Here is a 12,571-nt window from a genome sequence, read left to right as displayed (position 1 = left end):
CTGACTGCTCCTGGTGTAATGTATGGGGTAATTAAACTCTTGGGTAGTGTTATTGTTAAATTTACTGATAATTTTATCAGTAATAAAATTTAATTTTGCAGAATGCTAACCGTTACACAATGGAATCCTTGGTGCGTATGATTTTTTTTATGAAAATAAAAAAATATAAATACGGAGAGGGATTAACTCTGCTTAATCATTTTTGGTGAAAAAAATCCTTTGGTGATCTGATCTTTTTGAGACAGATGCGCTTACACACATATGTAATAATTTTTTTAACCAAATTTCAAACATTGTGTGGTTTATTATTTTTGAGAAGAAAGTCTTTGGGTGGTCCACCGTCCTGCATTATAGAGTCTTCTGAACTGTTGTATATGCGCTTGTTTTTACACAAAGGTATTTTGTCAGACAATTAAAAAAAATTTAGCTGTTTTTTGGGGTGGATTGTGAAGCCCGGGTGTGTACTCGTGCATCAGCCAACTCCTGGCTGTGTCTTTCAGGCAATCTATGGGTTACTGAAGCAGCAGAGGTGGGGCCTGGGTCTAGGAATTTAAATTTTTTAAAAAAAAATAAAAAAAATTGTGTGGTTCATTATTTTTGAGAAGAAAGTCTTTGGGTGGTCCACCGTCCTGCCTTACAGAGTCTTCTGAAATGTTGGATATGAGCTTGTTCTTACACAAAGGTATAAATATATATTTTTTTTAATTATACAATTTTGTTGATTTTGGGATGGATTGTGAAGCCCTGTGTGTACTGGTGCATCAGCCAACTCCAGGCTGTGTCTTTCAGGCAATAAATGGGTTCCTGATGCCGCAGAAGTGGGGCCTGGGTCTGGGAATTAAAATTTTTTTGATAGCGGGTGCTACCTATGAGAAATCTTTGTCAAACATTTCTCATATTGTGTTGTTTTTTGGGGGGGATTTTGAAGCCCTGGTGTGTAGTGTACTCGTGCATCAGCCAACTCCACGCTGTGCCATTCAGTCACTATATGGTGTCCTCATGCTGCCAACACCTCCACGCTGTGCCATTCAGCCACTATATGGTGTCCTCATGCTGCCAACACCTCCACGCTGTGCCATTCAGTTGATGGTTGTCAACATTTATTTGCATTCCCTTAACGCTGTTACTAAGACCTGGGATAATGGTTTTCTGCTGTGAAATCTGGATGGTCTTGGTAATGTTTATGGATGGGGACCATTGAGCCATGGCGGAGTTCATAGTGATGGCCGGCACGCTCCTCTTCAGGCTGATATTTTCCCTGGCGTCCATCAATTTTGGAGGTTTTACTGCAAAACCCACCTGCTGCTTTTTAGAATTCAACATCTCTCGGGCATCTTGCACTTTACCCTTTATTCTGAAACGTGCATCTTTGGCGACCATTTTCTCGCGGGCATCCTTCATGCCTAGCTTCAGACAGGCATCTGTCACGCCAATCTTCTGACGGGCATCAAACGTTCTCTGGAAACTTTTTTGCAGGGATGCACGTTTCAGAATAAAGGGTAACGTGCAAGATGCCATTGCAAGGCACCTTGTCCTGGTATGGTATAGTAAGTTTTATCTTCCGAGGATGTCCTACATTTGGGGAAACAGGGTAATAAATTTGAAATTTCCAGAAGGATATCCATTACACAACAGAACGCTTTTTGCGTGTGATTTATTAAGTAAAATTTTACTAAAAAAATACAAAGAGGGATTCATTCTGCTTCTTAATCCTTTTTTGTGAAAATTATGATTTTTTGTGGTCCACCGCCCTTAATTTTGGGGCCTCATCGACTGGTTAATTTGAGCTTGTTTTTAAAATAATTTAAAAATCTTTGTCAAAAAAATCATCATTATGTTGTTCTTGCGGGGGAATTGTGAAGCCTTGGTGTGTACTCTTGCATCAGCCAACTCCAGGCTGTGTCCTTCAGGCAATATATGGGTTACTGATGCCGCAGAGGTGGGGCCTGGGTCTGTTAATTTCAAAATTTTAAATAGCGGGTGCTACCTATGAGAAATCTTTGTGAAAAATTTCTCAATGTCTTGTTTTTTTTTTTTGGGGGGGGGGGGGGGGGATTGTGAAGCCCTGATGTGTACTGGTGCATCAGCCAACTCCAGGCTGTGTCCTTCAGGAAATATATGGGTTACTGATGCCGCAGAGGTGGGGCCTGGGTCCGGGAATTTAAAATTTTTGGATAGCGGGTGCTACCTATGAGAAATCTTTGTCAAAAACTTCTCATATTGTGTTGTTTTTTTGGGGGGGGGATTGTGAAGCCCTGGTGTGTAGTGTACTAGTGCATCAGCCAACTCCACGCTCTGCCATTCAGCCACTAAATGGTTTCCTCATGCTGCCAACACCTCCACGCTGTGCCATTCAGCCACTATATGGTTTCCTCATGCTGCCAACACCTCCACGCTGTGCCATTCTGCCACTATATGGTGTTCTCATGCTGCCAACACCTCCACGCTGTGCCATTCAGCCACTATATGGTCTCCTCATGCTGCCAACACCTCCACACTGTGTCATTCTGCCACTATATGGTGTCCTCATGCTGCCAACACCTCCACGCTATGTCATTCAGTCACTATATGGTCTCCTGCCACTGATGCCACCACCAGGCTCTGTCATTGTGCTGCTGTGCGGCAGTGATTCTAAGAGCGATGCCGGTAATCTGCATGTTATTCTGAATAATAGTATTTTTTCACTCCCCCAGCACACTCCATATGCATTTTAGGACACAGCAAAGTGTTCTATACCCCTATAGAGGCTGTATGTAGGCTAGAAATAGCCTTTTTTAATATCGATTTGCTGCGAACAAATTCGGATCAAAACAAACTTTTCCGGAAAATTCGTCAAATCGGCCGAATCGAATTTTTGAAAAGTTCACTCATCTCTAGTGATTATGATAGTGCAACAATATTCCACGTGTTCACAAAACAAAAAGGAGCATGCGCGCGGTTGCTAGTGGCTGCGGTGTTTCCAAACATATGATGGCCACATATACTCCAATTATACAAATACCTAATAGTGATGTGGTTAGCATCCATGTGGTTGTCAAAGGCAACCACATGTCTAAACACCCTGAAAATTCAAAAATTCATTGGTCACAGCTCAAAAATTCATGTGATCAGTAATAGTGCAAAAATAGAACAACAGAGATCAAACGACTGCACGTGTACGGTTGCTAACGGCAACCGCACACATGCTTCAGTATTTTCAAACACATAATGACCATACCGACTCAAATTGAACAATGTGCCTAATAATATATGCTATATGGTTGACCGCTATGGGGTTGTCAAAGGCAACAACATGCTTAAACACATTGAAAATTCAAAAAATTCGCTAATCACAGCAATATACATAAATTTGTGACGCTTCGCTCTCCAGCCCATGGAATATGGCATCACTACAATTTTATACTGTATTAAATAATTGCTTAAAAGGATATGATCCTGTAGAATGAATAAAGTGATACAATCTCATATTCCATGGTGGTGGATCACATCATATATTGGAGAGAATATAACCAGATCACCATTGTGAATGAATAACACCCCTGTGCTGTAACTAATTAAATTGGTTAGTGTACCCACTAATCTAGTGAAAAATAATGTGTCAAAAATATTAAAGGACCCAATATATATATGTATATATATTTATTAAATAAAAAAAATAAATGTACTCACTACACCACCTAAAAAATGCAGAAGTGCATTCCATCAACACAGATGACACTGTGGTGTCCCAGTACCGCATTTCATACGGTACTTATTTATTTATGGGTCCCCGTAACCAGAGTCCCTAGGACTTAGTAATATCTGTTAGTCAGTCCGCCCCTAGTCGCCTCTATTATAGTGTATAGATTTCTAATTTATCCATAGAATAATGTATATAGTATTATTTCTGCATATAAATGGTTAATTACTTGTTTCCATGGTGTCGCAGCCTTGTGGCAATGGCTGAATGATCTAAATTATAGAGTGTGTCATGCCATAAGCACTCTGCAGTATCACCGGACCCAATATTTCCCCTAAATCCAGACGGATCTGCACATCACTCCCTAAATTCAGAGACTATAAGTTTAATGCAAGGTCTGCATCTTCTGCCAGTCGCTAAGCAACCTAAGAACTGTTATATGAGACTGTTACTACGCATTGGATATTGCAAGCACTGCAGTAAAGTTATTCAAGTTAAATCTGCTTGTGGACCTTCAGTCATTTCATTGCACCTATCGCTTCTGGGAAGGGCGGCGATAGGCCGGAACATAGATTCAGCATACCAGCCTCACCCTGGCGTCACGAGTGACTGGGTTAATATCAACCCCTCATATACCAATATCATACCATCCCTACCATACACCCCCCAAGGGCTACCACAACACTTATTGTTGCTTTTACAAATTCAATTTAAATGTAACAATTCTCTACAAAATATGAGAATAAAACCATCTGCAAACCCACAGCTGACATGTTATTTTGGGTATATTCTTGTAATGATGACATCAGAAACCTAGAAACCATAAGTATGGTGCCATAAGCTATATTTCCCACATTGTATCTTCAATAGGCAAATATAAGATCTTATTTGAGATCAGAGGAACATGTGTATATATATATATATATATATATATATATATATATATATATATATATATATGTGTGTGTGTGTGTGTGTGTGTGTGTGTGTCTAGAAGTACTAACAAGCAGCACATCCGCCAAGGAGCAAAAAGTATAAGATCCACGCCATCATTGGGTTCCTGGTCAGGGAATCCAGCATTAATCCAAAGGAAAAGATGGCAGCACACATGGAGATTCAATGAAGTGCGGTGTTTATTGCATCCTTACATTCAATAAACACCGCACTTTATTGAATCTCCATGTGTGCTGCGATCTTTTCCTTTGGTTATATATATATATATATATATATATATATATATATATGTAGATAGATAGATAGATAGATAGATAGATAGATAGATAATATCATTATTAACCAAACTTCTTAGTAATATATTTTTTCTGAACAATATATATTTTTGATTATTAAAAGAAATGGGCAAACTTTTCTTTACCTCTTAAGGACCCATGACGTACCGGTAAGTAATGAGTCGGCTCCCGTTCTATAACGCAGGGCCACGAAAGTTGAACGCCTAGTTCTAAAGTGAAAGTAAATCATTGCTGGTTAGCTCAGGGGGCTGTTCGGGATGTCCGTGGTGAAATCGCGGCATCCCAAACAGCTGTGACACAGCAGGAGAGTCCCTTACCTTGCCTCCAGGTGTCCGATCGCCGAATAACTGCTCAGTGCCTGAGATCCAGGCATGAGCAGTCAAGTGGCAGAATCATTGATCAATGGTCTCCTATGAGAAACCATTGATCAATGTAAAAGACCAGTGTGTGCAGTGTTATAGCCCCCTATGGGAGCTATAACATTGTGGGAAAAAAAGTGAAAAAAACGTGAACAAAGATCATTTTACCCCTTCCCTAGTAAAAGTTTGAATCCCCCCCCCCCCCCTTTTCCCATTTAAACAAAAAAAAAAAAATCTGTTTAAATAAAAATAAAAATTTACATATGTGGAATCACCGCATGCGGAAATGTCCTAATTATAAAAATATATTGTTCATTAAACCGCACGGTCAATGGCATACGCGTAAAAAAAATTCTAAATTCCAAAATAGTGTATTTTTGGTCACTTTTTATATCATGAAAAAAATGAATAAATCAATAAGTCCTTTCAATTCAAAAATAGTACCGCTAGAAAATTAGCCCCCATACCACCCCATACGCAGAAAAATAAAAAAGTTATAGGGGTCAGAAGATGACAATTTTAAACATAGAAATTTTCCTGCATGTAGTTATGATTTTTTCCAGAAGTACGACAAAATCAAACCTACATAAGTAGGGTATCATTTTAGTCATATGGACCTACAGAATAAAGAGAACGTGTCATTTTTACTGAAAAATTTACTGTGTAGAAACGGAAGCCCATAAAAATTACAAAATGGTGGTTTTTTTCCAATTTTGTCTCACAATGATTTTTCTTTCTGTTTCACTGTAGATTTTTGGGTAAAATGAATGACGTTATTACAAAGTAGAATTGGTGCCGCAAAAAAATAAGCCATCATATGGATTTTTAGGTGCAAAATTGAAAGAGTTTTTAGAGATTTTTTAAAGGTAAGGAGGAAAAAACGAAAATGCAAAAAACGGAAAAACCCCGGGTCCTTAAGGGGTTAAAGGAGTACTCCGTTCTAGAAGACACATTATCCCCTATCCAAAGGATGCAATGCAATTCTATGGGAGGGGGGGTGGCAGCCATAACGCCCCCTTCCCTAGACTTGCATTGAGGGGCGGAGCATGACATCACAAGGGGGCGGAGCTGTGACATCACCCCCTGTATTGTGAGTCATCACGCACAGAGCAAACTTAGGTGCTGAAGGAGAGATTGCGGGGTCCCCATGATCAGACATCTTATCCTCTATCCTTTGGACAGGGGATAAGATGTCTAGGGTGGAGTACCCCTTTAAGTTCAGTTCTGCAGGTTCACTGAATTCTGGCAAAAAGTTCTAGATTTAAACAAACTGTCAGGGACCGACCGGGGGACAGGGAGAGTGAGCCCTAAACTGACCCTAAAACTGCTCTCCCTGCCTGCTTGCCCATCCACCCTAAATGGTGGATCATTAACTGGGTGGCAATCCCTTCCTGCGCTAATGTGCAGAGAAAGCGCGGAGAAGAGGCCCCCCCGGTGAAGATGGACAGCCCAGAACGACTATCCCTCCTTACCGGATGGTCCCTGCAGCACAGATGGCCCGGACCAGCGCACCCTAACGTCCCGCCGAGCAGAGGTGAGTACAAAACTAAAGGGGGTGAGGAGGTCTGGATGATGTCGAAGGCCGCAGTGGTCTTCAACCTGCGGACCTCCAGATGTTTCAAAACTACAACTCCCAGCATGCCTGGACAGCCGATGGTGGTGATGATGAGGGGGGGGGGCTAATGACAGGTGGTGATGATGAAGGGGGGTGGGATGATGACAAGGGGATAATGACAGGTGGTGATGATGAAGGGGAGTGTGGGATGATGACAGGCGGTGATGATGAAGAGGGGATGATGAAGGGGGATGATGACAGGGTAATGATGAAGGGGGGATGATGACAGGTGGTGATGATGAAGGGGGGATGATGACAGGGTGATGATGATGAGGGTGTTAATGACGGGGGTCTGGATGATGACAGGGGGGATGATGTATTTCCCATCCTAGGCTTATAGTCTAGTCAATAACTTTTCCTGGGTTTTTGGGGTGAAATTAGGGGCCTCGGCTTATATTCCGGTCGGCTTATACTCGAGTATATACAGTATGTACTTCTGAGCTGTTGGCAAAGTAGATTTCAAAGTTACATGTATGGCTATGGGTTAACAGAATGTACTCGGGGATAACTAACAGGTTATATAAAAACATACTGCATTTGCAGAATTGTTATGCTTTTTAGAGCCAGATGCCTGCCCATGTTTATATACACATAGCGATATGGAAAGAAGCAATGTCTTTTTTCAAGTGGTCCAGAAATTATCCCTTTTTTGGAGTAGCAACACGTTTTGTGCCTGGAAAGTGAAGAAGCAGTGGATTTTTATAAGCTGTAAAACGTTTTTTCATTATGAGATGTAGCAACACCCTATATGCACTGCATTTCACATTTTCTTTGTGAAAGCCACAAAATCTGCAACTTAACTTTCAAACAAAATTTAAACTGATTTTGAACTGACAGAACAGATACAGAACACTCTCTGCAGTGCTGTTTTACTACAATTATTATATATGCATGGTCCTACTACTATCTGTGTTGTTCACTACTTAGTGTCCCTCACAGAGATCTTCACCTAACCTGCTATCTCTAAGCTATGTGCTAAGGCTTTAATAGTGAATTTGACATCACCCTTATGCTGCCTGCTGTTTGGTTGGGTGAGCTGTTTGAAAGGCATTATGGGATTCCAAGAGGTCATGTGATCTTTCCTCCTTCTGCTTTCTACCATGTGGCTGATGCTATTTTGGTAGGTTGTGCCAAACTGACCCTCCAAAATTGAAGTTCTAGCCAAGTAAAACTTAGCAAAATTCCAATCAAACTTGGTGTGCTTCATGTTTTTCTATAATATAATGGAGCTGTCTGATCTGGGCAAGTGCAGTCATAATGCACTTCTAGGGCATATGAAGATGATAACAGCTCAATGGGGGTTAGAAAAGCTGAACCCGCCCGATCAGCTGATAGTCTCATATAGTTCTGTCTAAGACCTTGGAATTCAGTTGGAATAATCTTTTTATCACTTTAAATACAGAGCTATTGTATCATGTTAGGCTAAGTTCCTATCTGCGTCACAGTATCAGTACGTGACAAAAAAACACTGAGCCAGATGATCCGTTGCACAACAGATACAACCATTTCCCATTGGATCCCATTGATTTTTGATGGGATCAATCTGGTTTCCATCTGGTGTCCATTTATTTGCAGAATCTGAGTGGAAATAAGGCAGCTTACAGTATTTTTTTTTCCACTCATGTATGCTATTTAAACTAATTCTGCAAACAGAGTTCTAACACAGATGTGAACTTTGCCTTGTTAGCTATAACTAGAAAGACAGAGAAAGCAAGCCTCAAAAACACCCAGGTCTGAGCTTCAGGTAAAGCAAACATGAAGCTTGCACTCTCATTCTTTCTAGTTAATATATTAAAGGATTTAACAACAAACCTTACATATACAGGCCATAATATCATACCTCACTACCCCACTGATCCATAGTTCTCATGAAGTTGTTATAATCCAAGAAAACCAGAGGATTATATGCTGGTGGAAAAGCTCCAAAAAATTTGTATGATTTACCCTGAAAATAAAGTTGAATTATTAACATAAATCAATTAAATAATGTGTACAGTGGTTATGAAAAGACATTCTATTGAAGCCAAGATAGGAAAACCTCACAATTTTTTTTTCGTTCAATGTTTTTGGTGCTTGTCCTTCAAGTCCTCATAGCACCACTCATAAGACCCATAACACAAAACAGAGCCATAGCTAGCATGTTTTGTGCCAAGACAAGAGAGAAGAGTAGAACATTGTGCCCCCTCAGCACTCCAGCATACAGTCCTATGTAAAAATACATTGTTCGCTCCCCGCGCTCCTCCAACATACAGTCCCATGTAAAAAAAAATGATCCCCTTAAACATACAGTCCTATGTAAAAATGCATCACCCTCTCTCACCATAATGTGTATGGTGATAATATTATTCCTCATTGTATACTGGTACTCTTGATAATATTGGTCTTAGTATATTGGATTTAGTCAGTGCCAGTATAATGGTATTATATATGGTGATAATGTTTTCTCCTTGTAATATATTGACAATATTGGTCTCAGTATACTGGTGTTTCTTGGTAATAGTATAATTTACTTAGAAGCATACAATATTTTCATAGAAAATCAATTCATGGCAGGTGGGGTGGAGATAAAAAGCAGGTGGGCCAGTGCTTCCCCATAGGGTCAAATCAAAGATCCTGGTTAAATTAAAATGGTGGGAGTAGGATTTTATTCTTGGACCCAGGCAGCACAATGCTTTGGGCTGACCCTGTACAACCATAATAAAATGTAAAACATACAGTTTGCCAAATATATCACAATTTCACAGCAAATATACTCAATATATAGCAATAAATACTACAGCAATAATAACCATGACAGGCTTTTTAGACTAATGTTGCCAACGCTGTCTGGAAGGACAAATTCACATCTACGAATAATTCTGCTTAATGTCAATGCTTGCCTTACCTTTGTATGCTGAAGAAGGTGACCATGTAAATATACTTTATACGTCTCTATACCAAGTTCTTTTGCCATCCGTAATAGCCGATTTTGTGTTGGTCCCACATAAGCACCTCCAACATCCACATATTGAACATCTTTGTTCTTTTAAGAAAAAAAATACAATGATAGTTTACTAAATCTATCCCTAATTAAGCAAAGTGATACACGTCCATTCAGATGAATTAAACAGTGGCCGAATTATTTGCAGCAACTCTGCTTCATGTCAAAATATAACAAATTCACTACTTTACTGCAAAGAAATATCCTACATGGGGAGGAGAGGACTGTTGGCTATAGGCACTTTACTTTGAATAGTATAGTATAGAGTAGACCAATGAAGGCTAGTTTGAATAGATTTTGAAAGCAAGCCAATGATAAATAATATCAGAGCATGTGAATTATCCCAGAAAAAACAAGTTAATTTATTTATATGCATAGAATATCATGTATTTGCTACTTTGGTAATATAAAAAAGCAACAAACTTAATTTTCCATTATTTTATCAAAAACATAATGTTCTATATTAAAGAGGCATTCCAGCCTTTAAAGGGGTGCTTCCCTGCCCCAGCATTCGGAACATTTTGTTCCGAATGATTGGAGCGGATGGCGGGAGAGGGGGGAGGGGGTATCTTCTGACCCCTATAACTGTTTTACCCTTCCATAGGCTTGCATTGAGGGGGTGGAGCCATGACGTCACAATACTCCGGCCCAGTGATCGGCACTCATCAGACCCGGAACGAACATGCTCTGGGGGCTGATGGTAACGGGGTGCTGCGTGAAAGATCACAGGGGTCCCGCCACTGGGGATCAGGCATCTTATCCCTTATGCTTTGATAGGTACACCCTCCATTAATGCATGGTGTACCTGTACGCCCTGCGTCCCCAAGAGGTTAAAATGGATTAATGAATCATGCATGGGTCCATTGATTTTCTATGGAAGCTGTCAGAGATAGCTCGAATATCTTTGATGCGTCTATATACAATGCATGGAGCGTGCGTTCATATGTGTGACCCGCCATTCTATTCTGATAGGAGGCTCAGGTCCCCATTCTTGTGATCATAAGGGTCCCAGTGGTCAGGCCATCATGCAATAATTAATCCATTATCCTTGAGGTAGGGTATATGTGTTGAAGGCTGAAATACACCGGCAGAAAAAAAAAATTTAATCAACTGGTGCCAGAAAGTTAAACAGATTTGTAAATTACTTCTATTAAAAATCTTTATACTTCCAGTACTTTTTAGCAGCTGTATGCTACAGAGGAAATGCTTTTCATTTTGAATTTCTTTTTTTTTCTTGTCCACAGTGCTCTCTGCTGACACCTTATACCCGTATCAGGAACTGTCCAGAGCAGGAGAAAATCCTCATAGCAAACCTATGCTACTCTGGACAGTTCCTGACACGGACAGAGGTGTCAGCAGAGAGCACTGTGGACAAGACAAAAAAGAAATTCAAAAAGCAAAGAATTTCCTCTGTAGCATACAGCTGCTAAAAAGTACTGGAAGGATAAAGATTTTTTAATAGAAGTAATTTACAAATCTGTTTAACTTTCTGGCACCAGTTCATTTTTAAAAAAAAAGTTTTCCACCGGAGTACCCATTTAAGGATTTACCAAAGCACTGAACATGAGTAAGATGAAGTTTAATCAGTTTACAAATGCCATTAGCATTATAGACTAGGATAATGTCCTCAAAAACAACATTACAGCGACAAAATGGGGTACTTTTTAAAGCATGTTAATTTTTTTACTGTGAGATATACATACCTTACATACCTATATACATACATTATGGCAATAAACAAGTTACAACAAATAAAAGAATTTGAATAACTAAACATGAAAAGGAGCCAATAAACAATAAATCTATTTAAAGGAATACTGTCAGCCAGTTCACCCACACTAAGCCCAATATATTGGGGGATAGTGTGGGTGAACTGGATTCCAACGAGTGGTCACATACTTTGGTGTGTGCCCTGAACGTTGAGTTCTCCTTCGCTAAAGTTCTTTTTGTCCTCTTTGGGTCCTGGAGAAATATTTCTTTGGGTCCCAGAGAAAGGGGCCTAAGCCCGCCCTCGTGGTTTGCATATTAATTTTCTTCACATGCCCCCAGAGTGCAGCCTTCTGTCTGCAGAGCGCCTGCGCTTGAAGATTTTATACAGCTCTCACGTCCTGATGACGTGAGAGCTGTGCACGTGAGAGCACTCTACGCATGCGCCGGGCCCTCGCTACTCCTGACTTCTGTAGCAAGGGCACTGTACATGCACAGTTACACTGTGAGGAGCGCTGTCTAGGGATGCACAGCTCTCACTTCATCAGGACGTGAGATCTGCGGAAAATCTTGAAGAGCATGCACTGTGGGGGGATGTGAAGAAAATTAATATGCAGACCATGGGGGCGGGCATAGGCCCCTTCCTCCAAGACCCAAAGAAATATGGACGCCGGGGAACCGCCTTCAAAGCGCCACTACAGAGAGGACAAAAAGAACTTTAGCAGGGGAGAACTCAGCGGCCTGGGCACACACTAAAGTAAGTAACCCCTCGTTGGACTCCAGTTCACCCACACTATCACCCAGTATATTGGGTTTAGTGGGGGTGAACTGGCTTTAAAATCTAACTAAAAAGCAGTGTCGGACTGGGCCACCAAAGGACCAGCCCTGACATCTGTGCCCAAACAGCTAGAGAACTATTAGCAAATTTCTGAATTTTGCTGTGATTTGTGTCAATTGCCAAAATGCAACCACACACAGGTA

General features: G+C 40.5%; 1 protein-coding gene across 2 annotated transcripts in view; it reads right to left on the bottom strand.

Annotated features, from left to right (window-relative positions):
* LOC130356505 (amine oxidase [flavin-containing] B-like) overlaps window positions 1–12,571 on the bottom strand; it is a 120,237-nt gene that overhangs the window by 66,669 nt on the left and 40,997 nt on the right. For both annotated transcript variants that reach the window (XM_056558166.1, XM_056558167.1), the window contains exons 3-4: window positions 9,788–9,925; window positions 8,744–8,848 (exon numbers count right to left, since the gene is read on the bottom strand). In XM_056558166.1, the coding sequence (XP_056414141.1) occupies window positions 8,744–8,848; window positions 9,788–9,925 (243 nt within the window). The remainder of the gene's footprint in view (window positions 1–8,743; window positions 8,849–9,787; window positions 9,926–12,571) is intronic.

Source organism: Hyla sarda, chromosome 2, assembly GCF_029499605.1.
Source record: "Hyla sarda isolate aHylSar1 chromosome 2, aHylSar1.hap1, whole genome shotgun sequence".
Lineage (NCBI taxonomy): Eukaryota > Metazoa > Chordata > Amphibia > Anura > Hylidae > Hyla > Hyla sarda.
The sequence above is the reverse complement of the archived record's forward strand: the minus strand, read 5'-3'. Positions and strand labels throughout refer to the sequence as shown.